The 26,518-nt window shown below is 46.9% G+C and overlaps 1 protein-coding gene and 1 long non-coding RNA gene across 3 annotated transcripts in view; one reads left to right on the top strand and one right to left on the bottom strand.

Annotated features, from left to right (window-relative positions):
• The window catches only part of LOC310636146, a 23,526-nt gene extending 1,957 nt beyond the window's left edge, over positions 1-21,569 (bottom strand). Inside the window, exons 1-5 of the long non-coding RNA XR_014491619.1 lie at positions 21,488-21,569; positions 20,973-21,135; positions 16,422-16,455; positions 12,467-12,597; positions 4,948-5,063 (exon numbers count right to left, since the gene is read on the bottom strand). This is a non-coding gene — a long non-coding RNA (uncharacterized lncRNA). The remainder of the gene's footprint in view (positions 1-4,947; positions 5,064-12,466; positions 12,598-16,421; positions 16,456-20,972; positions 21,136-21,487) is intronic.
• The window catches only part of PBX2 (PBX homeobox 2), a 52,407-nt gene extending 25,889 nt beyond the window's left edge, over positions 1-26,518 (top strand). The window contains exons 4-9 of one of the 2 annotated variants that reach the window (XM_083355670.1): positions 4,994-5,184; positions 12,403-12,538; positions 12,784-12,832; positions 13,641-13,729; positions 16,725-16,811; positions 21,001-26,518. In XM_083355670.1, coding sequence (XP_083211796.1) covers positions 4,994-5,184; positions 12,403-12,538; positions 12,784-12,832; positions 13,641-13,729; positions 16,725-16,811; positions 21,001-21,093 — 645 coding nt within the window. In that variant the 3' untranslated portion in view covers positions 21,094-26,518. Of the gene's footprint in view, positions 1-4,993; positions 5,185-12,402; positions 12,539-12,783; positions 12,929-13,640; positions 13,730-16,724; positions 16,812-21,000 lie in introns of both variants that reach the window. The other variant, XM_083355669.1, reaches the window with a different exon arrangement.

Raw genomic sequence — 26,518 nt, 5'->3', positions numbered from 1 at the left:
AATGGATCAACCCTAACTAAAAGATGGGGAAGGGAGCATGTAGGATGGGCAGGGAAGGAGGTGGAATCTGTTATCAAATCTTATCAACCACCTCCAGAGTGATCCTCCCCTCCCATTGGAGCTCAAGGCCAACTCCAGGCAAAGTCAGGTCTTTAAGCTCTTTACAGAAGATCAGGAGGGTGGGATCTTCAAGGACAGCCCTAGCTAGAGTTCATAGTAGTACCCCAGACGGGAACTGACCATGAGCAAGGATTCCCGGTCAAGGAAAGGGCAGAATCAGCATAACAGACGAATCTGTGCAAAGTTCCCCACCCCCACCTCCCACCCCAAAAATTCAGATGAATTCTTTTTAAAAAAAAATATCTAACAGGATGGATGGAAGAGATATTTATATAGATGAAGGCTTCTGGTAAAATCTAAGGAAGGCTGATAGCCCCCCCCCCCCCCAACACACACACACACACACAGAGAGACAACTGCACAGGTAGACATGTACTGTGGTCACGGATTAGATGTTCTTTGTGGAGCAGTATTGCTTAAAACCCGATGTCTAACTCCAGCGCGTCACGTGACGTATCATGACGTGGGGTTTTTTTGCCTTTGGGGAGCCGGGGTGGGCGTGGCCTGCGCGTGACGCATCCGGGCCACTGGCCGCCAGTTTTGACACCCCCAGCTTGAAATGAATACTGGGAGTCCTCAGCTTACGGCCACAATTGAGCCCAAAATTTCTGTTGCTGCTAAGTGAGACAGTTCTTAAGTGAGTTTTTGCCCCACTTTATGACCTATGGTTCATAACTCGAGGACGACCTGTACATAATATGGAAGCCTTTGCGTGACAGTGTCGCTGCCTGCACGTCACTTTGTGTAAAGAGAATGTGGGAAAGACCTAGGGAGGCTGGGCCAAGGGATGTTGCCAAGGGAACGGTCAGATAACAGACAGCATAGCCTGCCGTTGGATAATGGGTGGGGCAAGAGACTCAGAAGAGACCCTCCCTAGTTTTCCAGACTATAAAGCAGGGACAGAGATATACTTTCAGACTTGCAAGATTCTATCTATCATGTCGCCTTACAATAAAGAAGAATTAGCCCCTCTGTAATTTCTGTCTAATTTAGCCTCTGAGACCGACATTTGATGTCACCATAATTTGCTGCAAACAATCCCACCTGGTGACTTATTTTGTACTAAATAATAATAATAATAATAATAATAATAATAATAATAATAATAATAATAATAATAATAAAAATAATAAAAATAATAATAAAGTTGGAAGGGACCTTGGAGGTCATCTAGTCTAACCCCCTGCTCAGTAGGCAACCTCGGCTCTTTTATGACTCATGGACTTCAAAGCATGGGAGTTGAAGTCTATGAGTCATAAAAGAGCCGAGGTTGCCTACCCTTGCCCTATACCAGGGGTCGGCAACCTAAAAAAGAAAAAGAGCCACTGGGAACCGGTTCCATCACAAATTAAAAAAAGAGGGAGCCGCGTGCGTGTGTCCATGCACGCGCATGCGCAAAAAGGTTTTTTGCGCATGCGCGGACGCACGCGGCTGCCATTTTTAAAAAAATGAGATGGAACCGGTTCCCGGTTGCCCGATGGCGACGGCCCGTCTGCAAAGCTGCCGCTTTCGGCAGCTTTGCAGACGGGCCGTGGCAGCTTCCGCAAAGAGCGGCGCCCCTGCCCATTCCGAGAGGTGCGCGCGCACCTCTCCGAACGAACGGAGGTGCGCGCGTACCTCCGCGCGAATGGGCAGCGGTGCCGCTCTTTCAGGAAGCCCGCCGCGGCCCGTCTGTGAAGCTGCCGAAAGCGGCAGCTTAGCAAACGGGCCGCGGCAGCTTCCGCAAAGAGCGGCGCCCCTGCCCATTCCGAGAGGTGCGCGCGCACCTCTCCGAACGACCGGAGTTGCGCGCGCACCTCCCCAAACCTTTGGGGAGGTGCGCGCGTACCTCCGTGCGAAGGGGCAGCAGCGCCGCTCTTTCAGGAAGCTGCCGAAAGCGAAGGGTCAGCGGCGCCGCTCTTTCAGGAAGCTGCCGAAAGCGGCAGCTTCCTGAAAGAGCGGCACCGCTGCCCGTTCTCCGAACGACCGGAGTTGCGCGCGCACCTCCCCAAACCTTTGGGGAGGTGCGCGGGTACCTCCGTGCGAAGGGGCAGCAGCGCCGCTCTTTCAGGAAGCTGCGAAAGCGAAGGGGCAGCGGCGCCGCTCTTTCAGGAAGCTGCCGAAAGCGAAGGGTCAGCGGCGCCGCTCTTTCAGGAAGCTGCCGAAAGCGGCAGCTTCCTGAAAGAGCGGCACCGCTGCCCGTTCTCCGAACGACCGGAGTTGCGCGCGCACCTCCCCAAACCTTTGGGGAGGTGCGCGCGTACCTCCGTGCGAAGGGGCAGCAGCGCCGCTCTTTCAGGAAGCTGCGAAAGCGAAGGGGCAGCGGCGCCGCTCTTTCAGGAAGCTGCCGAAAGCGGCAGCTTCCTGAAAGAGCGGCACCGCTGCCCGTTCGCGCGGAGGTACGCGCGCACCTCCCCAAAGGTTTGGGGAGGTGCGCGCGCAACTCCGGTCGTTCGGAGAGGTGCGCGCGCACCTCTTGGAATGGGCAGGGGCGCCGCTCTTTGCGGAAGCTGCCGCGGCCCGTCTGCTAAGCTGCCGCTTTCGGCAGCTTCACAGACGGGCCGCGGCGGGCTTCCTGAAAGAGCGGCACCGCTGCCCATTCACGCGGAGGTACGCGCGCACCTCTCCAAAGGTTTGGGGAGGTGCGCGCGCACCTCCGCCCATTCGGGGAGGTGCGCGTGCACCTCTCCAAACGGGCGGTGCCACTCTCCATTTGGAGAGGTGCGCGCGCACCACTGCCCGTTGGAAGAGGTGCGCGCGCACCGGGCGGCTGGGAGCCGCAAGAGACGGCTCAAAGAGCCGCATGCGGCTCCGGAGCCGCAGGTTGCCGACCTGTGCCCTATACCATGTCATATAAACGGCTGTCCAGTCTCTTCTTAAAAACTTCCAGTGTTGGAGCATTCACCCCTTCTGGAGGCAGGTTGTCCCACTGGTTAATTGTTCTAACTGTCAGGAAGTTTCTCCTTAGTTCTAGGTTGCTTCTCTCCTTGACTAGTTTCCATCCATTGCTTCTTGTCCTGCCTTCGGGCACTTTGGAGAATAGCTTGATTCCCTCTTCTTTGTGGCACCCCTTGAGATATTGGGACACTGCTATCATGTCCCCCCTACTCCTTCTCTTCATTAAACTAGACATATTTATGTCTTTTCAACTTTTAAAGAATTAACTTAATATCCACTTCCTTGGGGAAATTTAAAGAGGGACTTCGTGTGTGTGTGTGTGTGTGTGTGTGTGTGTGTGTGTGTGTGTGTTTGTGTGTGTATGTAGATCTTTGGTCATCCGGGCTTTTTCCCCATGTAGAATTGGAGGTATCAGGGCAACGTTTAGACAAAATCTCATCCGTCATCCTCAGGCTGGTGACTTCAGCTTCGTTATTCTGGGAGAAGTGTGTGATAGTGGCTGTTTTTTCTTCTTTTTTAAACTTCCAGAGGGGGTGTGTTCTGTGGGTTGTTGAGCCACTATCACACACTTCTCCCAGAAGAACGAAGCTGAAGTCACCAGCCTGAGGATGACGGATGAGATTTCGTCGAAACGTTGCCCTGATGACCCTCTTTAAATTTCCAAGGAACTGGATATATATAAATTTATATATATAAATTTGAGTCCCTGGCACTCACTGCCAAGGACAGCAAAAATGCCCAGCTGAAAAAGACCCCTTCCACACTATTATATTACTCTACTAAAGTTGCATTTTTAAATCAACAGTCATTAGGGATGAAGCCCAATTTTGTGGTACCTAATAGTTAAATTGTGTTGTTACTGGCTGAACTAATTATGTCAATTATAGGATACTTGATTTTTTAAAAAATAAAATAAAATAATAGCGTCCAGGCATACAGAGTTACATCAGAATGGGTGAAGAGAAATAATCATTGCATCAGAGTTGAGTTGATTTGATTTGCAGTTGTGGGATAAAAACTTGGCTACAGATGTAAATTCAGGCCGAAGATTGAATTTAAGATTTAGATGCTGGTAGCTGAAACAAAGAGAGTTGCTGCTATTGTGATAATTACTATTAATTTACATTGATTTTAACTTTTCATTCCCATCAACTGTTGAACATCTGGGTGAGGGCTGAGTTTGGGGAACTGCTTTTATATGTGTATGTACTCTTTTTAGGGCTTTTTTTTTTAAAAAAAAATGTTTTTAATGGTTTATTCTGTTTGGAGGCTTCTTCTAAATCGGCAGATACTTCCCATGTCACAATGAGAAGTATCCAGGCCTGCGTTTTCAGTAGCCACACTTAGGACCATAGTGGCCAACAGATTGAATGGGTAGAAAAATCAGACTTTTCTAGGGAAGAAAAAGTTAATGGCCCTACAGGTAGTCCTTGCCTTATGACCACAGTTGAGCCCCAGAATTCTGTTGCTAAGTGAGACAGTTCTTAGGTGAATTTTGCCCTACTTTACGACTTTCCTTGCCACAGTTTTTTAAGTGAATCACTGCAGTTGTTCAAGTTAGTAACACGGTTGTTGAGTGAATCTGGCTTGCCCATTGAGTTTGCTTGTCTTAAGGTTGCAAAAGGTGATCATATGACCCCGGGACGCCGCAACCGTCATAAATACGAGGCAGTTGTCAAGCGTCTGAATTTTGAGGATGTGACCATGGGGATGCTGCAAATGGGTCATAACGGTGAAAAATGGATCATAAGTCACTTTTTCAGTGCCGTTGTAACTTTGAACGGTCACTAAACGAATGACTGTACGTCGAGGACTTACCTGTACATAATTGATTGGCTGGAGATGCAAGCTAAGGCTTAGTGGCCAGAGGTGGTGAATCTTTGGAATGGAGGATAGATTGCTATGTCTGGAGAAAATGCCACGTTCTTGCCGTTGTAGCTTTTGACTCACCAGCCCCACCTCTTCCTTCTTCCTTTCCACTCCTCGACCCGCAAAGGCCTGCAATGAGTTCACAACCCATGTGATGAATTTGCTTCGAGAGCAAAGCCGCACACGCCCGGTGTCACCTAAGGAGATTGAGCGCATGGTCAGCATCATCCATCGGAAGTTCAGCTCTATCCAGATGCAGCTGAAGCAGAGCACGTGTGAAGCGGTCATGATCCTGCGTTCCCGCTTCCTGGATGCCAGGTGGTTATTTTACTTCAGAGGAACTATGGTCCTTTTATGACTTCTGGACTTCAACTCCCAGAATTCTTGAGCCTTATGATGTCAGGTTTCCGAGGTATGGGCTTTTCAAGTGACTCTGAGGCATTGTTTACCTTAAAAGTCCTTTCTCAGCCTAATACACCGGCAAATGCTTGCTCGAAGGGAGCTGGAATTCGAAATCTCCACCCCCTTGCACAATATATTAAAACACAATTCTCCACCTTTCTAATTTTGTCATTAATCATATTCTCCAATTAATTTAAAGAATCAGTTTCCCTTCCGTTAGAAGACCGCCAAAGTTAGAGATGGCCTTGAAAAGTGCAATCCTACTCATCCCCCCTCCTAACCTTAAACTAAAACAATACACAAGTCTAACGTATGAAATAGATACTTCTTTATCTCTTGTCAAGCAATAACAATTCATATTAGCAGCCTTGACCTATGACTTGTGGGCTTCAACTCCCAGAATTCCTGAGCCTTATGACTTGTGGACTTCATCTCCCAGAATTCCTGAGCCAGTCCACAAGTCATAAGGCTCAGGAATTCTGGAAGTTGAAGTCCACAAGTCATAAAAGGATCGTAATTGACCACCGTTGTTTTACTGCTGCAAATTTGGAGCTGGCCATGCCAGCCAAAACAAATGGTGGGGTCACAAAGTCTTTCCTCTCCCCAATAGTTTAATGCAGCATTCTTCAACTTCAGTAACTTCTAAGAGGTATAGGCAGTCGTCAACTTAATAAGGATAGAATTCTTTATTGGCCAAGTGTGACCGGACACACAAGAAATTTGTCTCCGGTACATAAGCTGTCAGTGTGCACACAAGCAACAAGTGATAAATCATGATCATAATGATAAAATACATCCTCATAAATCATAAGATACAACACTCAGTGAGAGTCCTAGGATACTAAATACGCCGTTCAACATAAATCATACTAGGGTATTAAATAAAAACAATATAAATCATAAGACACAAGCAACAAAGTTATAGTCATAAGAAGATAACGAAATAGGTAATAGGAAAGATGAGAAGGATAATAGTAATACAGCCCTACTAGGTAGTTTGATATTGTTGTGGGAATTAGTTGTTTAGCAGAGTGATGGCATGGGGGGAAAATTGTCCTTATGTCTAGTTGTTTTGGCATGTGATGCCCTGTAATGTCGTCTTGAGGGGAGAAGTTGAAACAGTATTTCTAGGACGTAGATACTTTCTCACCCGTCTTTCTGGCTCACCACAGCCTGTCCACCATGGTCATCAGTTGTGATGGTCATAAAACCTTGTTTTTTGTGACAGTCATTAAGCAAACACTACAGTTATAAAGTGGACACTCTGGTTGTTAAGCAAACACCAAGGTTGTTAAGCAAATAATGATTGGCTTTGCCAAAAACCAGAAATAAATGCTGCAGGGTTGGGGTTTTCTTTTTGGCAAAACTATTGTACAATGCAGCCACAGGATGCTGGAAAAAAAAAAGCTGCACCTGGTTGGCAAATGCCCAGTTTGGTCACATGACCATATGGGATGCTCAATGATTGGAACATTGAACGGTCACTAAGCAACTGGCTGTAAGTCAAGGACTCCCAGAATTCCTCAGCCAGCAATCAAAGGGCTTGGATCCTGTGTTATCCAGCAGCAGTGAACATCTGGGCTACAGCTGTTGATAGGCAGTGAGTCTCTGAGCCTCAGAGCCACCAAGCTGAGGTCGAACCCACATCTTTTGTATCTGTGTAATGTATATCACGGCCAAAATACTCAAATAGCTAAGTAACAGGTGTGATCAAAAGCTTTAATATAAGATCAAACAGTTTGACAGATAAAATAAATGGATAGATATTACACAATTCATTTAAAAGTTTATTATCCAGACGGCGCTTGGATCCTTACCTATCTCCCTCACTCACAGCCCGGTCGATGCCTTGGTTGATGCCTGGGAAAGGGCGGCTGCCAAGGCACTTGACCGTGTTGTACCCTTGCGACCCCAGACTCGGCACAGATCCCGTTGGGCTCCATGGTTTACTGTGGAGCTCCGGGAGATGAAGCGTCGGAGACGGGGTCTAGAGAGCAGTTGGAGGTCCACCCGGTCTGAATCTGACCGATTGCGACTAAGAGCCTTCACAAGGTCTTACCTCGCTGCAATGAGGACGGCGAAGTCTAATTAATTCGCTGCCCTCATCGCGTCCGCAGATAATCGCCCAGCCGCCCTGTTTAGGGTGACTCACTCCTTAATCGGGAGGTGAGGGAGGAACCCTTACAGGGTCGGGCTGAGGAGTTTAGTCATCATCTGGTGGACAAAATCGCTCAGATCCGGACCGGTTTGGACTCTGACTGGGCAGAGTCTGACGTGGAGGAATCGGACGGTCTTGAGCATGTTATCTGGACTGAGTTCGATCCTGTTTCCCCTGATGATGTGGACAGGATAATGAGGAGGCTGAGCTCCACCACCTGTTTGTTGGACCCGTGCCCCTCCTGGCTGGTTTATGCGGCTCGGGAGGAGACACGAGGCTGGTTCCAGGCAGTAATAACTGCTTCCTTGAAGGAGGGTGTCTTCCCCGCCTCCCTGAAGGAGGCAGTGGTGAGACCCCTCCTCAAGAAGCCTGCCCTGGACCCAGCTGTTTTAAATAACTATCGTCCGGTCTCCAACCTCCGCTTTCTGGCGAAGGTTGTTGAGAGCGTGGTGGCGCATCAGCTTCCTCTGTTCCTGGAGGAAACTGATTATCTGGACCCGTACCAATCGGGTTTCAGGCCCGGGTACAGCACAGAGACGGCATTGGTCGCACTGGTGAATGATCTCTGGCGGGCTCGGGACAGGGGATGTTCCTCTGTCCTAGTCCTTTTAGATCTCTCAGCGGCTTTTGATACCATGACCATGGTATCCTACTGCGGCGTCTCAGTGGGTTGGGAGTGGGAGGCACCGTTTTACGGTGGTTCTCCTCCTACCTCCTGGGCCACTCGCAGTCGGTGTTGACGGGAGGGCAGAGGTCCGCCCCGAGGTCTCTCGTTTGTGGAGTCCCTCAGGGGTCGGTCCTCTCTCCCCTCCTGTTCAACATCTACATGAAACCGCTGGGCGAGCTCATTCGTGGTTTCGGGGTGGGGTATCATCAGTACGCTGATGATACCCAACTTTTTCTTTCTACCCCGAACCAACCCAGTGATGCACTCGACGTGATGTCCTGTTGCCTGGAAGCGGTCCGGGTTTGGATGGGGAGAAACAGGCTTCGACTCAATCCTGCCAAGACTGAGTGGCTGTGCATATCGGCATCTTGGATAAACCAGGTTGTTCCACCACTAATGATGGGGGGTGAGGTGTTACCCCCCATCGATAGGGCTCGCAACTTGGCCGTCCTCTTGCATTCACGGCTCAATTTTGAAGATCATATAGGAGCCGTGACCAGGGGGGCTTTTGCCCAGCTTCGTCTGGTGCGCCAGTTGCGGCCCTATCTGGACCAAGATGCCCTACGCACAGTCACCCATGCGCTTGTGACCTCCCGGCTAGACTACTGCAACGCTCTCTACATGGGGCTGCCCTTGAGGACTACTTGGAGGCTTCAGCTGGTGCAGAATGCAGCTGCGCGAGTTGTTATGGGAGTTTCCCGATACTCCCATGTAACACCTCTTCTCCGTGAGCTGCATTGGCTTCCGGTTGCCCTCTGGGTGAGATTCAAGGTGCTGGTAATGACCTATAAAGCTCTAAATGGCTTGGGTCCGGATTATCTAAGGGAACACCTGCTGCCGGCATCAACTTCCCATCGTCCTGTGCGCTCCCACAGGGAGGGCCTTCTTAAGGTACCGCCGGTTAAGGAATGCCGGCGGGTTATCCCCAGGGGAAGGGCGTTCTCTGTGGGTGCGCTGGCCCTTTGGAACCAGCTTCCCACGGAGCTTAGGACCGCCCCCGACCTTCGCTCATTTCGTAGGGACTTGAAAACTTGTTTTTTTGAGTTGTCTGGCCCAGACTGAGGGGTTTTAATTTTTAATTAATGGGGTTTTAGTTAAGTTCAGGGATTAATTTAATCTTAGTTTTAATCGTTTTTAATTGTATATGATGTATTTTAACTTTTAATTTTCCCTGTAAACCGCCCTGAGTCCTACGGGAATAGGGCGGTATATAAATTTAAATATAAAAAATAAAATAAATAAATTAGTAAAGAATTTGGCTTATAGCCATAGTTTAAAATGTGCCTCTAATTTTTTGGGATTTTTATATGGGAGTAAAAGTTTAAATGTATTCAGAAATAACTCTTCCTTGCCTCCATCTTAAAAAAATCTATAGAAACCATAATGCATTAAGAACTGATCACAGGTCAGTATCATTACAAGAGCACCATTGTGGGGAGATAGGAGATCTTTTGAAATCTTACCATATAGCATCTTTGATGGCAACACATTTAATCTGGCTTTAGAAAAAGCTACTCCACCCCAAATAGCATAATTTATTACTATTACATACACAATAATGTGAAATCACAGCTGCTAGTTGTTTAGCTGGTGTTGACCTTCATACACATTTGAGTTCTTCAGCCTAGGATGTTGTAATGTATTGGTGTAGTATAAGAGTGGATCCAAGATGTGTGGCCTTTTGCAATTGGAAGGGAAAGGTAATTAGTCCCTGTGGATTTTATTCCGCTAATCATTGCCAACTATAAGGGGCTGTGCTCATCTCTGTTTCAAAGCCATGAGCCAGCGCTGTCTAAAGACGTTTCCATGGTCGTGGCCAGCATGACGGCGCAGAGCGCTGTTAGCTTCCCATGGAAGTGGTACCTGTTTATCTACTCACATTTGCATGCTTTCGAACTGCAAGCTTGGTAGGAGCTAGGGCAGTGATGGCGAACCTTTTAGAGACCGAGTGCCCAAACTGCAACCCAAAACCCACTTATTTATCGCTGGGTGCCAGGTGGGCGTAACCTACTGGGTGGGTGTGGCCAAGGTGGGTGTGGTCACCTCAATGTCGCTCGTGGGGAGGGACACCTGGGGGGGCAGCTGGTTGAAGAGGGACAGTTGCCACCTCCGAGGCATGGCGCGGGTGCCCACAGGGAGGGCTCTGAGTGCCGCCTCTGGCACCCGTGCCATAGGTTTGCCACCACTGAGCTAGGGCGAGGACGGGAACTCATCCCATTGCTTGATGCTTGGGTCTTGAACCCGGACTGTCGGCTTTCCAGCCAACAAGCCCAGCATCTTAACTGCTAAGCCAGAGTTCCCCAACCTTTCAGGGTTGGTGGCCTGGAGGAGGGAAGAAGGGGAGGGTTTTGTGGGAGGGTTACACGCATGTGCGGGCACGAACACCCGTTGGTTGTGCGAGTGGGGCATGAACGCTCGGTGACCAATAGGCTGTGGCCTGGTTGGGGACCCCTGTGCTAAGCCATCAAGCTGCCCCCTTTTGCAGTTGACAGATGGAGATTTTGTTTGATGCCCAGATTTCCTAAGTGCTGTCTAAGGTTTTTTGGTCTGGCACCCAGTGTGCCACAGTGCCCAGTTTAATGCCATAATTTTTCTAGTTTCGATTTTCATATCTTAATTTTTTGCAATCCCCAATTCTTTCGTCTTCCCTTTTTACTATGCCTAGTATTGCCACGTTAATTATCCACACTTCTTTTCAACCACAGTTACCTCTGGTGTGTTATGAGCCAAGATTTTATCACTCTACATGTGGAAATTCCACAATATTTTGCCCTGCTCATTTTCGAGTACATGTTTCCACCAGTTGTTGATTAATGGTACATGATAATGTCTAGAGATGTTCCAGTGAGTCATTTTGGCAACCATGTATGTATGTGTGTGTATAGATATAGATATAGATATAGATATAGGGACGCGGTGGCTCAGTGGGTTAGGATGCTGAGCTTGTTGATCAGATGGTCGGCAGTTTGGCGGGTCGAATCCCAAGTGCCGCATAAAAGAGTGAGCGCCTGTTACTCATCCCAGCTTCTGCCAACCTAGCAGTTCGAAAGCACGTAAAAATGCAACTAGAAAAATAGGGACCACTGCGGTGGGAAGGTAATAGTGTTCCGTGCGCCTTTGGCGTCTAGTCATGCCGGCCACATGACCACGGAGACGTCCTCGGACAAACGCTGGCTCTTCGGCTTTGAAACGGAGATGAGCACCGGCCACTAGAGTTGGAAACGACTAGCACGCATGTGCGGGGAAACCTTTACCTTTACTTAGAGATAGAGATAGAGATAGATAGATAGATATGGATATCTATAGATATAGATATAGATATTGTTGGCAAAATCCAAATTTGGCACAAAAAGATAGTTGCAGTTGCGACTGCTGCCTATGGACGGCCCTAGTTTGGGGACTGATACAGGCAAAAGAAGAAAAAAGACCCATATTTGGGTGAACATAGGGTGTTCAAAAAAACACTTAAGAGACACACATGGACACACACACACACACAGTCGCGACTTAAAAACTTTCCTGTTTCAGCAGGCTGGCCTGGCATGATAGCGTTAATTGGGGTCCCAGTTTGTGTTCATTAGTGTTTCTTATTATCTTTATTGTTCAATCTGTATACCTTCCTTCCTCTGTACACCGCCCCGAGTCCCTCGGGAGAAGGGCGGTTTATAAAAACTAATAAATAAATAAATAAATAAATAAATATATATATATATATATATATATATATATATATATATATATATATATATATATGTATATATATATGTATATATATATGTATATATATATGTATATATATATATATCCGTGAAAATTTATGAAAACATACATACATACATACATGTGTGTGTGTGTGTGTGTGTTTTCTGAGGTTTTCACGGGTGTTTGTATGTAGATCTTTGGTCATTCGGGTTTTTTCCCACGTAAATATAATCACAGACCGTTTAGCGGAAAAAAGTGTCTTGAGAGTTAACAAGGTTGATACGTGACACGTTGTGTTGCTTAATGACAGCAGTTGTGGTTCCAGTTGCCATCGTATTCCAAGGACAGCCTGTATTTGAACAGATTATTTTTACCCTCTGCAACCAACTATTACGTTACCAGGAGGGTTGCTCTATGTACTTTTTATTTATACCTATAAATCCCTACCCTTCCCGCTCGTTTTTTTGTTTTTTTGTTTTAATTTTCCCCTTCTTAATCCCATGCGGGTTTCTCTCTTCGACAGACATTGATACCTGAATGGCAGTTCATTTTGTTCTAATTGTCAACCTCTCTCCCCACCCCCACCTTCATCCCACGCAACGGACAGGCGGAAGCGACGCAATTTCAGCAAACAAGCCACCGAGGTCCTGAATGAATATTTCTACTCGCACCTGAGCAACCCGTATCCCAGCGAGGAGGCCAAGGAGGAGCTTGCCAAGAAATGCGGCATCACCGTCTCGCAGGTACCAGGATGTATGCGGGGGGCAGGTCTGAAGCTGATCCGAGCAGACTGCAAGACTGTCTGCAAGAGACGGTAGGATCACTTCAGGAAAGAAGGTCGGCCGGGGGAAAGGGTCCAGGTTTGGCTGACCTATCGATCCATAATTCCCTTCCTTCCTCACCCCTCTTTCCCCCTTCTTCCCTTCCCGCTTCCTGTCCCTCCCGTGTTGACCTCTGCCCTCTCCCTCCCTCCCTCCCTCCCTTCCAGGTCTCAAACTGGTTCGGGAACAAGCGCATCCGCTATAAGAAGAACATCGGCAAGTTCCAAGAGGAAGCCAATATTTACGCCGTGAAAACGGCGGTCAGCGCCGCACAGAGCGGGGGCGACTCTCCCAACACCCCCTCCTCCGCGGGTAACTCCCCTCCTCCCCAAAACTCCGCTACACCCCATGTTGGTGCAGGAGTCCTTGCCGGGATTGGAGAAGCATGGAACTGCCCCCCCCTCCAATAAACCATGGAGCTCCTCGGGAGAATCTCCATTTCCCAGCTCTTCCGTCCCGCTCCAAACAAGCCGTCATCCCTGCTGAATGCAGACACAGATGCTTCCTTCCTTTCTTCCTCCTCCCCAGCCCCCCAGGCCAGTGTAATGGGTCTGCGGGAATGACCTTGGGGGAGACAGGAGGAAGAGCCACAGACTAGACACCAGTCAGTTTAGAAGCAGCTGAGTCCACAGCAGGAACGCGGGTGTGGAAAACGTCTGAGAAAGGTCCCTGCCTGGTTCCTTGGGTGGGAAAGGGGAAGGGGAAGAGATGTGCCTTCAGATGTGCAAGATTTATTCATCCATTCGTGTGCTTGCTTATTTATTTATAACATTTGTTGGCTGCCCATCTAACTACAGGGTAAGTTTGGAGTTCCGTTACGGTGACAGGGATTCTTTTACTATAGCCTTACATAAAAAGATAGAGCTAGTACTCCCGTCTGCGCTTGGGGCTCGTGGCCTACACCTCCAGTTTACTTAACCTGTTAGTAGCCTTAATCTTTTCTTTCCTCGAAAGAGCTGCGTTCTCCACCCGTTTCACTCCGTTGCTCTTTTTTTCTCCCATCTTTCCTCAAATTTTCTCACAGGCTCCGGGGGCTCCTTCAATCTGTCAAGTTCGGGGGATATGTTCATGGGCCTTCAGGGGCTAAATGGAGACTCCTATTCTACATCACAGGTTAGTTCCCTCCTTGGCACTTGGAGCAGCCACAGAGCATCTCCCAGGCACTCTTGAAGGGATAGAAAGTCTCTCCTCTTTGCTGTTACTGAGTGCAGAGAAGAGCAACAAAGAGGATCAGGGGACTGGAGGCTAAAACATATGAGGAACGGTTGCTGGAATTGGGAATGTCTAGTTCCGACACGTCAAACCCGCGACGTCACGGAGCTTTTTCTCCATTGCCGGCAATGGGGTGGGCGCGGTTTTGGGATGATGCGTCCGGCCTGCGGGATGGCAGTTTGACACCCCTGGTCTAGTTTAATGAAGAGAAGGACGGGGGGGGTGGGGGGGGTGGACATGATAGCAGTGTTCCAATATCTCAGAGGCTGCCACAAAGAAGAAGGAGTCAAGCTATTCTCCAAAGTGCCCGAAGGCAGGACAAGAAGCAACGGATGGAAACTAGTCAAGGAGAGAAGCAACCTAGAACTAAGGAGAAACTTCCTGACAGTTAGAACAACTAACCAGTGGAACAACCTGCCTCTAGAAGTGGTGAGTGCTCCAACACTGGAGGTTTTTAAGAAGAGACTGGACAGCCATTTGTCTGAAATGGTATAGGGTTTCCTGCCTGAGCAGGGGGTTGGACTAGATGACCTCCAAGATCCCTTCCATCATCATCATCATCATCATCATATTATTATTATTATTATTATTATTATTATTATTATTATTATTATTGTTGTTGTTGTTATTGTTATTATTATTATTATTATTATTATTATTATTATTATTATTATTATTATTATTACTACTACTACTACTACTACTACTACCACTACCACTACTACTACTTTGGCACAATGGCGTTTGGCCATTTGAGAAGCTTGTGATCCTGATAATGATTATCAGGGCTACAGGTGAGAATAGGAAGGAGAAAAAAACATCCTTGAGGAACCAGTTGCTGATCCCTTAAGAAAACAGTCACCCACAAGATTTTGAGGAGCTTGATTTACAGGATCTTTTATATTTCTAGTTCTTTTTTAAAACTCTTTCTAAAAATCTTGATGTGATTGCACAATAAGGGATGAAAAAAGAAGGTACCCGACGTGGCACTTTTTCTTCTGACAGACGATAATCGCTGAGGGAGATGGGCAGTTGAGAAATGTGAAATAGAAATTTTTAAAAAATAGCTTTGTTTATTGCCTTTGTTTATTGTTTATTTCATTACTGCCTTCTCAGATGCAGTTCAGAAAAGTTGGACCAAAATCCTTTTGTTCCTCATTATCCGAGCAAATAACTGCATTGATTCAGTGTAATGGGACTTTTAGTCAAACCCATTTGAGAACATAAGCCGTTCCAGGTTCGTGTGTGTGTGTGTGTGTGTGTGTGAGAGAGAGAGAGAGACAGACAGACAGACAGACAGACAGACAGAGAGAGAGAATATTTCAGCAGCTAAGATGTGTGGACTTTTAACTCCCAGAAAGGTTGAGAAACACTACTTTGGGTGATTGCTAATAAACGTTCCAGTGGAAATTTCACATTACATCGTACAGTGCCCTTATCCCACAGCAAACCTGTGTAATTGACTGATGTAATCTTAAAAAAGTAACTGTGAAAAAGTTAGCTTCTTCACAAGTATATCCTGTTTAGCAAAAAGTCCTTTTCCAGGTTAATTTAAAATCTTTACCTGCCCTGTCTTTTTAAGTTGGATTATATTTAACCTGAAACAAACATAAAGAATGGGTAAGACCACCCCACTCATAGCTTGTGTATTTTTGAGTATTTACAACACACTTTTTTAGTCTATGTTATTTATGTGGTTTGTTACTGTGAGCCACTGAGTTTTTTTTTATGATGGTGGCAGGATAATCATAATAATTTATTAAACTTGTAGGCTGCCTGATTCCCAACCATTCTGGGTGGTTACCAATTAAATAAATTAAAATTGGTAAAAATTTGGCAAGCCCAACAGACCAGGTGGAATGAAGCCAGGGGTCCCATTGTTCCTTGCCAAAGGCCTGGGTGAAATAATAATAATAATAATAATTAATAATAATAATAATAATAATAATAATAATAATAATAATAATAATAATAATATGTTATTGATGATGATGATGGAAGGGATCTTGGAGGTCATCTAGTCCAACCCCCTGCTCAGGTAGGAAACCCTATACTATTACAGACAAATGGCTGTCCAGTCTCTTCTTAAAAACTCCCAGTGTTGGAGCATTCACCGCTTCTGGAGGCAGGTTGTCCCACTGATTAATTGTTCTAACTGTCAGGAAATTTCTCCTTAGTTCTAGGTTGCTTCTCTCCTTGACTAGTTTCCATCTGTTCTTGTCCTGCTTTCAGGTGCTTTGGAGAATAGCTTGACTCCCTCTTCTTTGTGACCAACCCCTGAGATATTGGAACACTGCTATCATGTCACTCCTCGTCCTTCTCTTCACTAGACTAGACACACCCAATTCCCGCAACCGTTCCTTATATGTCAAATGTTCACTATATTTTTGAACAACAGCAGGATGGGGGACATTTGGATCTCTGGGGACTCTCATTCCAGAGGATATAAATTAGATAGCAAATGAATATTGTACATAAATAAATAGCAACTGAGCCACAAATCAAAGCCAATATAAAAATAAAACAGTATAACAATGCACACAGCCAAGACTGAGTATAAAAAACACATATCCTCCCAAGAGAATGGGCTCACCAATATGTGGGAGAAAAGCCAAGTTTTTACAGCTCTGTGAAAAGATAAAAAGAGTGCAATGTTAAGTATCTTGGCTGTGGGAACTGGAGAGGAAGTTTAAATTACTGTTTCCGTCACATCACTTTTTTCCCCCCCTTTCTGAAGTACGGTTGCATCAAAAAGGAGAATGGGAAATCTATGGGGAAATGTGTATTGTGCGTAGAATTGATAGTGAATATTTCTCAGTCAATATTTCTCTGTCAACCTTCAACCTTCCAAGCGTGTATTCTTTCTACCTTTTGTGTGTTTTTCTTTCACTCCTAGGTGGAGTCGATGCGTCACTCCATGGGGCCTGGTGGCTATGGGGACAGTATGGCTGCCAGCCAGATGTACAGCCCACGAGAAATGAGGGTGAGTTTAGATCAAGCAGCCTTGGATGTGCTTGTGTAATCAGATGAAAACAGGAAAAGATCTTGGTTAAATACAGGTAGCCCTTGACTTATGACAGTTCATTTAGGGACTCAAGATAGCAGTTGTCTGACACGTTTTCAGCTGATTCTGTGTACCAAGCAGGGGACTGGCCTGGGTGACTGGGTTCCTGGCTCAATAGTAGCAACTGTGAGAGGGATCTCACAGTCCTAGTGGACAAACACTTAGACATGAGCCAGCCGTGTGCTGCAGCTGCCAAAAAAGCCAACACACTGCTAGGCTGCATTAACAGGGATAGAATCAAGATCACGTGAAGTACTAATACCACTTTACAAAGCCTTAGTAAGACCACACTTGGAATGCTGCATCCAGTTTTGGTCACCACGATGTAAAAAAAGATGTTGAGACTCTAGAAAGAGTACAGAGAAGAGCAACAAAAATAATTAGGGGACTGGAGGCTAAAATGTATAAGGAACGGTTGCTGGAATTGGGTATGTCTAGTTTAATGAAGAGAAGGACGAGGGGGGACATGATAGCAGTGTTCCAATCTCAGGGGCTGCCACAAAGAGGGAGCCAAGCTATTCTCCAAAGTGCACGAAGGCAGGATAAGAAGCAACAGATGGAAACTAATGAAGGAGAGAAGCAACCTAGAACTAAGGAGAAACTTCCTGACAGTTAGAACAATTAACCAGTGGAACAACCTGCCTCCAGAAGCTGTGAATGCTCCAACACTGGAAGTTTTTAAGAAGAGACTGGCCAGCCATTTGTCTGACATGGTACTATAGGGTTTCCTGCCTGAGCAGGGGGTTGGACTAGATAACCTCCAAGGTCCCTTCCAACTTTATTATTACTACTATTATTATTATTATTATTATTATTATTATTATTATTATTATTATTATTAATAATAATAATAATAATAATAATAAACCTTTATTATCAAAGTACAACATGTGTACATTGAGATTAGCTGAGCCTCTCCCCGTGCTCCCTCCCCCCAACACACAGTGACAACAAACCCTCCATCCTACCACACCATGTGAACCAACTACACCACACACCGGCCTCCCAAGTCAGTTCTGCATAAATTCACAGAGATTATGTCCCATTCAAAAGCCTAACAGCCCACAGATAAAAGCTGTTTTTCAGCCTGTTGGTACGGCTGGCTATACTCCTATATCTCCTACCCAATGGTAGGAGAGTAAAGAGATACCATCCAGGGTGTGAGTCATCCCTGAGAATCTTCCTCACTCTTCCAAGGCAATGGCGATGTCATCCAGTGGTGTCAGGGGACAGCCCACAATGTCTTGTGCTGTGCTCACTACCCTCTGTAATACTTTCCTGTCCGCGGCTGTCAGACCAGCATACCAAACCACAATACCGTACGAGAGGACGCTCTCTATAGTAGACCGGTAAAAGAGGGTCATTAGCCGTTGTTCTACCCTGTTCTTCTGCAAGACCCTAAGAAAGTGAAGCCTCTGTTGGGCCTTTCTAGCCACCTGGGTTGTGTTAACTTTCCAGGTCAGATCTTCACAGAGGTAGACTCCCAGAAATTTAAAGGAGGAAACTCTCTCCACACAGTCCTCCCCGATGTAAAGTGGGGCAGGTTCCTCCTTTTTTCTCCGGAAGTCTAACACCATCTCTTCCTTTTCTTTAACCAAATGGGAGTCGAGGGCTAATCTTTCCTAAGGGATCGGATTGGGGCAAGTCCGGCATTAAGCCAGCTCTGAAATCCACGCTCGCTGGATACAAAAATAAGGGGTAGGCTTCCCCCCCCCAGCCCATCCCTCGCCCCTGTGACTAGTCTGCTTCATTGTAAAGACATGCCAAGCACCTGAATCCTGATCGCACAGCCGTGGGGATGCTGCAGTGGTCATTAAAGTGTGAAAAATGGACGCTAAACGAATGGTTGTAAGAACTACCTGTGTCGAGAGTTGCTCAAAAATGTATCGGCAGCATTTGCTGTGCGTCGTTATTTTGCTGTCCACAATTTGTTATGGATGCCGCTAGTTCTGTAACAATCTGGGAACAGCTTTACGATACCTGGTTTTCCATGTAAGTGTCTGTTAAACACACAGCACAATCAAAGTAACACACTGTGGTGCGCTGTGTACATGAAGAGTGACATACAGGTTGTCTTGTATATCCACAATATAGCCCCAAAATTTATGCTGCTAAGTGAGAAATTTGTTAAGGGAGCTTTGCCCCATTTTACGACTTTTCTTGCTACACGGTTGTTAAGTGAATCTGGCTTCCCCATTGACTTTGCTTGTCAGAAGGTGGCAAAGGGGGAATCCCACGATCCTGGCACCCTGCAACCGCCATAACTGTGAGTCAGTTGTCAAGCAGCCGAATGTAGGTCACATGACCACAGGGATGCTGCCACGGTCATAAGTGTGAAAAATGGTCAACAGGTCACTTTTTCCAGTGCTGTTGTAACTCCCAACGGTCGTTAAGTGAACTGTTGTAAGTTGAGGACTACCTAGATATACACATTTGAGTGTTTTCTGTCCTTTGTTAACTATTGTCTTGGATGACAAACATAGGAACTGTATACAGTTCAGAAGAGGAACAGATGTGTGAAATGATATTCCAGTGTTCTCAGACAGTTGCTCTTAAGCTACATAACAATTTTGGGCACGTTAGAAGGATGACTGATTATTTTTGTAGGAGACAAAATGGATCTGAAGTGGACTCAGGATTTTAAGAAAGCAGAGGGATGGTTCATTATCGGGAATTTTCAAAAGGGCAGGAACTGAAAACTGATCTAGCTAGTCCCCGGCTTATGACCACAATTGGTCGTCAGGCAGCCATTAAGTGAGTTTTGCCTCATTTTGCGACCATTCTTGACATTCTTGATGTTAAGTGAACCACTTCTGTTAAGTTAGTGATACGGTTGTTAAGCACATCTGTCCTCCACACTGACTTTGCTTGTCAGAAAGTCGCAAAAGGGTATCACTGTGACCCCGGGACACTGCGGCCGTCATAAGTAGGAGTCAGTCGCCAAGCGTCCAAATTTTGAATACGTGACCATAAGGATGCTGCAACTGTCATAAGTGTAATAAATGGTCATAAGTCATTTTTCCCCCCAGTCCTGTTGTATAACTCGGGTCACTAAACAAAAGTTGCGTGTACTACCTGTACACGCAATCTAGAACTAAGGAGAAACTTCCTCACAGTTAGAACAATTAACCAGTGGAACAACCTGCCTCCAGAAGCAGTGAATGCTCCAACACTGTTTTTAAGGAGAGACTGGACAGCCATTTGTCTGAAATGGTATAGGGTTTCCTGCCTGGGCAGCGGGTTGGACTAGATGACCTCCAAGGTCCCTTCCAACTTTACTACTACTACTACTACTACTACTACTACTACTACTACTACTACTTTAGAGCAAGGCTTTTCAACCAGTGGTACGCGTACCACCTGTGGTACATGGGCACCTGGCAGGTGGTACGTGACCATCCTAGAAAAGTTGTAGCAGGGGAGGGGAATGAGCTGAACCGGTGGCAGCACTGCACAAGCCTGAGCGACAGACGGTTGGAGCTGCAGGGCTGTCAGGGCTCAGTGGAAGCGCCAGGATCAGCGCCAGACTCTAGCTGGAGTTCGGCGCTGATCCTGGCACTTCTGCTGAGCCCAGAAGAAGCGCCGATCAGCTGGAATGTTGCAGCGTCTCCAAGGTCTTGTGGTTTACATTCAGATGCTTGGCAACTTATTCATATTTATGATAGTCACAGTGTCCCAGGGTCATGTGTAGTTATCAAAACCTGCTGCAAACACCCAGCAGATGGGAATAAAAACCAAACACCTCCCCACCCCAGCCCCACTGCCAATCCTCAACAGAAATGCTCACAACAATGAAAACCTCGGACAGGAGGAAGAGCGCCGCCGGGCGGGCAGGCAGGTGTCTTGCTCGGCTCTGGCTTGGGGGGCACTTTTTTCAGTGCCATTGTAACTTTGAACTGTCACTAAGCGAACTGTTGTAAGTTGAGGACTACCTGTACTTCATCACTTTTTTCCTTTTTTTCTCATCAAGTTTTTGACACCTTGCTAGGCGACTGGTGGGACTCGGATGTTGCCATATCCTAAAAGTGGCACAATGGGTTGAAAGGTTAAAAAGCCCTGGATTAGAGAAGGGAAATTTACCGTCCTCGTTTGTTTTTATTTTCATTAGGCCAACGGCGGCTGGCAGGAAGCAGCCACTCCTTCTTCTGTCACCTCCCCAACAGAAGGTCCCGGCAGCGTCCACTCTGACACCTCCAACTGATCGTGCTGCGCTGGCCGTCCCCCCTCCCTTTTCACGTTCGTCCTGATGCCAGAGAAGAGAAAAACGCCAGCGGTGAATAGGCCGGGCAGAGACGAGACTCCTTTCACGGCCTTAAGAGTCACCGCATCACCGTGCCGGGGAAGGGTGGGGAGGGGGATCCGGTGACGCAGCGATCCTTGGGGCAGACGGCTTGAGATGCACCCACTGGGTAAGAAGATGGCCGTCCTTCTGTGATCCTGAATGACACCTTTGGTAACCAAGACGTGACTCTTAAGCATCCTGGAGGGGACCCAGCCTGGTGACATTATTGGGAGGTGGGTGGGAATGGGTTGGGAGGGGCTGTCCCAAGTGGCTTGTCGATTTGCAGGGGTCAAAGGACAAGCTACTGAGGTACCTGCAACCAAGTGTCCTCATCTGATGGATCGGTCTCATAGGTTATACTCCCACCGAAGGATCACTCCGCTGGCAGCGTGGATGGAATTTCTTGTAAGAGAACGAGCAGAGACAGCTTAGGTTGGCATCTCTCCATGACGGGATGATTCCAGAGGGACAGGCGGATGGCTTCCTGTCGCGTGTAACCAGACGAAAACCATTGGCGATCCGGATCCTGTCCTAGACCCAAGAAGGCACTTCCTTCCTATGCTGTGATCAAGGACAGTAGCTTCTCCTTTGGGATATTTCGGGGGGAGGTGGGGGTGGCGAAAAAAAAACGACGAGAAGTGCTCTTGTGCTCCTGTCTTGCAAGCGGATTGCGTGTGGCTTCGTAAGGCTAACCTCCTTGGACCGAACGGCCCAACCTGCCTTTCTGTACGAGTCTGAAGATCTAAGTTGGGAGTTCATCTGTATCGGAAAGCAGACGTTTCTCAGGAAGGCCTCCTGAAAGACAAGGTGTGGGAAGCCACGGTGCCGATGAGGTTAGAGATAAGACTTAACCTTTGTCCAAAGGTAGCGGTAGAATTCCATTATTAGAGTAGCGGGACTCCAACCTTTACAGCTTGGCAGTCCGGGGGTGGGGAGAAGGGAACTGGCCCACCACTTGTTGGGCAAGGTGAGTTCCAGCCAGCTGCTCGCACAGTCCGTTTCTGAACAGGCCATGCCCACGGCGGGTCGGGGAGCTTTAGGCTAGACCAGTTTAGGAAGGAGAACTAGTATTGAGCAAAACGTTAGGCAGGACTGGATGTTCTAGAACAGGGTTTTTTCAAATTGTTGAGTGGAACCCTAAGATGCTATGAGAAATCAATAGGGTTCCATAAAGCGGGGGCGGGGTGAGGTGGGGGAAAGAATTAAAAGTTGGAAGGGACCTTGGCGGTCTTCTAGTACCACCCCGCCCCCCTGTTCAAGCAGGAGACCATTTCAGACAAATGGTTGCCCATTCTCTTCTTAAAAACTTCCAGTGTTGGAGCATTCACCAGTTCTGAAGGGAAGCTGTTCCACTGGTTAATTGTCCTGACTGGTCAGGAAGTTTCTCCTTAGTTCTAGGTTGCTTCTCTCCTTGGTTAGTTTCCATCGGTGGCTTCTTGTCCTGCCTTCGGGCACTTTGGAGAATAGCTTGACCCCACTTCTCTTGGTGGCAGCCCTTCAGGTATTGGAACACTGCTATCCTGTCACTCATAATCCTTTTTATTATCTTTTCTTTGCTACTTTTCTCTTTCTTCAGGGAATCTTATGTCCCATTGATTCTTACACATCCATATTCTTCTTGCGATTTATTTTTGTTTTCCCTTTTTTAAATATTTTCTGACGTTTGAACTTCAGTTGTGTTCCACGTGCCTGCTCCGTGACCAGAGTAGAGTTTTTCTGCTTGACCAAACAAAACTTGATCAGCTAGATTTCCTCAACTATATACATTTTCACTAGAGCAGTCGTGCAAATCAAAGCTTGTGCCAGATAGCTAGCAGGACTTTTTTACATTTCTTTTTCAAAAGGAAAGAACATGAGAGAACGTACAAAAGAAAGCAGCTGATGATTGGGCACGGTGATGTCAATTGCTGTTCGTTCGATCAGTGGTGGTGCTTATTGCCAAGATTTTTTCCCCCACAATATTATTTTCCAGTAATATTGAAATAAAAACGACGGATGGGTTCTTCCAAGCAGGATTGTACTGACTAAGAGAAGATGTCTTTTTGTCCTCCCTTTAAAGCAGGCATGTCAAACACAAGGCCCGGGGGCCAGATCCGGCCCCTGAAGTGGTTTCATGCGGCCCGCGAAGCCATCCTGGAAACAGTGAGGGAACGGCCCCCACTGCCTTGGCCCTGGCCCAGAGACCCTCCTTCTGCCAGAGACCCTCAGATCTGTCCCACTCCTGCCCAGGCCCCCATAGGCGCCCTTGATGCGAACGATGTAGAGCTGGCCATGCCCACCCAGTAGGCCATACGCACTGTAGCCACGCCCACCCAGTAGGCCACGCCCACCCAGGCCACACCCACCCGGCCCCGAGGGCAACCGCAATGCTGATGCAGCCCTCAATGAAATTGAGTTTGACACCCCTGCTTTAAAGTATCACAGAAATCATCTTGCATTGCGGGGGGAAAAATCCATTAATTTATTTTGAAGAGGAGAATTTTTGGGATGGTGTGCGGAAGTGGAGGAAAGATCTCATCCCTCCCTACTAGTTTTTCACCAACTTTACACCAAAAGAATGGGACATTTATGTAAGTTAAAGCTTCAAATTCACTTTGGGAATCTTGGTGTTCCTTATAATTATTACCCGGGTGCGAAAACCAGTGAAGATGGATTTAATCTTTTCAGGTAGTCCTCAGCTTATGACTACAATTGAGGCCACAGTTTTGGTTGCTAAGTGAGACATTTGTTAAGTGAGTTTTGCCCCATTTTACAACTTTTCTTGCCACAGTTGTTAAGTGAATCACCGCAGTTGTTCGGTTAGTAACATGGTTGTTGAGTGAACCTTTCCCATTGACTTTGCTTGTAACAGAAGGTCGCAAAAGGGGATCTCATGACCTTGAGACACTACACCGGTCATAAATATGAATCGGTTATCAAGCATCCCATCACATGACTGGGGATGCTGCTGCGGTCATAAGTGCGAAAACAGTCATAAGTCACTTTTTCCAGTGCCACTGTAACTTCGGTCACTAAATGAGTGTTCTTTAAGTCGAGGATTACCTGTATTGGAAAATTACCATTACCAAATGGGAGTTCTGTCGGTTCCACATTCTGATGGTTAAAAAAAAGAATCACACTTTTCCCAATAACATTGGAATAAAAGCAGCGGAAGGGCTTCCAAGCAGGATTGTGTTGTGTTGGACTCATCAGGTAGCTGGATCTGACCTTTGCAGAAAATTATGGTCACAAAGCAAAGCCCCTGAATCAGATACCCAATTAGTTCCGAGGATGGATAAGAATGCAGACAGGGCAGGAAGCTTTGAGCACTCAAAAAAATTCTGTTTGCTCTTGGCCTCCCAAAGAAGCATTTTGGACAGGAGGAAAAAAAAAAGGATCTCAACAACCCAGAAGAATGGTTAGTTCTCGACTTACGACCCCTGTAGAGCTCAAACATTTCCGTTGCTAATCAAGGGAGTTGGGAGTTCTGCCCCATTTTACGATCTTTTTGCCACAATTGTTAAGCTAGTCTCCACAGTTGTTAAGTGAATCATGTAGTCCAGGGGTCCCCAACCCCCTGATCTGTGGACCAGTACCAGGCCATGGTATGCCAGCAACCTGTCCGCATAAACAAGCCAAGCCCCATCCGCGGGATGCAGGCAGGACACAAGACCACGCCCCCTCCGGTCTGCGGAAAAACTTCTCTCCCCGGAACCGGTCCCTCGTGCCCAAAAGGTTGGGGACTCCTGATGTAGTTATTTAGCAAGTCTGGCTTCCCCCGTTGACTTTGCTTGTTGGAAGCCGGCTGGGAAAGTTACAAACGGTGATTGCATGATCCCCCGGGACAATGCAACTGTGACAAATATACGCCAGTTGCCAAACGGCCGAATTTTGATTGCGCAACCCGCGATGGGGCTGCGGCGACAGTTGTAGGCGTGAAAACCGGTCATACGTCGCTTTTTTCAGGGCCATTGTAACTCTGAATGGTCACCAAAATGAATGGTGGTAAGCTGAGGACTTCAGACCTTTTTCTTGTCTTCTTCCCTTTTTCTGAGTGTCGCCACGAAGGAAGGGTGTAAATTCTTCCAGAGGAACAAATATTTGAAAGTCTGCTGCTTCCCACTCTGTCGGCCTACAGCTCCCATCATGCCCCATGGCTCATTCTGAGAGTGAGCAATGGGAGCTGTAGTCCTACATATTTAAAGAGAGGGCCAAGTTTGGAAAATACTAAAATATATTTCCATCTCAGCACAAGGCTTCGTTCGGAGGGGCATTTCCTTTTTACCAGGGTGGAGAAGAAACGAGTGATTGTGTAAATAGTTTGGTACACAAAGTGAATGATCGGTGAGCTAGGTGGAAAAAGCCCAGCAACCACTACAAACTAGATTGAAACGCACAAGAGCAGGTGTGGGGAGGTGTACAGTGGAAGACTTTGTAGGAGGTTAGTTGTTAAAATGGTGGGAAAGGAAGTAAGTAGAAAGGATGAGAGGGTAAACCCTTGAAAAATATCAGAAAGGAAACGAAATTTAAAAAAAACACTTGAGGGCAGGAAGATTCACGTTAGATAAGTAAAGTTTGACATGTTACCTTGGAAAGGGAGAAGCAAGTTACCCAATAGTCCAAATGTGTTTAAGAGAATGTATCTCAACCGTAGCCACTTTAAGAGATGCGGACTTCAACATTGCTGGCTGGGGAATTCTGGGAGTTGAAGTCCGCATCTCTCAAAGTGGCTACGGTTGAGAAAGATTGAGAGTATAGAAAAAGCTGGATGGAGAGGGAGGAGGGGAAAAAAAAACTTACTAGGGCAGCTTCTCACAACTGATCAGAAGAACCTGTTGGGCAGGAGAAGAAGCCAAAACAAGATTCAGCAAGAAGACGGTTGATTGGCAGTTGGTTGGAAAAGAAAGGCATGGACCAGCGGAGGAAAGCTCTGCCCCTGCCCAGCAAAGAGACACCGAGGAAGGGTGATTTTGACTTATTTCACAAAGAAGACCCCCCCGCACACACAACTTTTCAGCGGTGGAAGACAAGGGACGCCTCCGATCCACAGAGACATCCAACCTGCCCCACTCAGGCTGGGGAGGGTTCCGTGCTAGTCAGTCCAATAGCTTTATTACCTCATGGCAAGAGAAACCAATAGAGACTTGGGACAGAGAACGTCTGAACCTGCTACCTCTACGAACCCTATTGGGGGGGGCTGCTGTGAGACGCCCCTCCCCATCTGAACTCTTTCCCCTTGACTGTAAGAGGGTGGGGGTGGGGACTCGTTACCTGACTGGCCGTGTGACTTGTTCTGAGTTCTGCTCTAGATTTCCTTTGCTTTTATGATCATTATTATTTTTCTTCTATAAAAACGAAGACACAT

The sequence above is a fragment of the Vipera ursinii genome, assembly GCF_947247035.1.
Source record: "Vipera ursinii genome assembly, chromosome: 2".
Classification (NCBI taxonomy): Eukaryota; Metazoa; Chordata; class Lepidosauria; order Squamata; family Viperidae; genus Vipera; species Vipera ursinii.
This window is presented reverse-complemented; position numbering and strand designations above follow the sequence as displayed.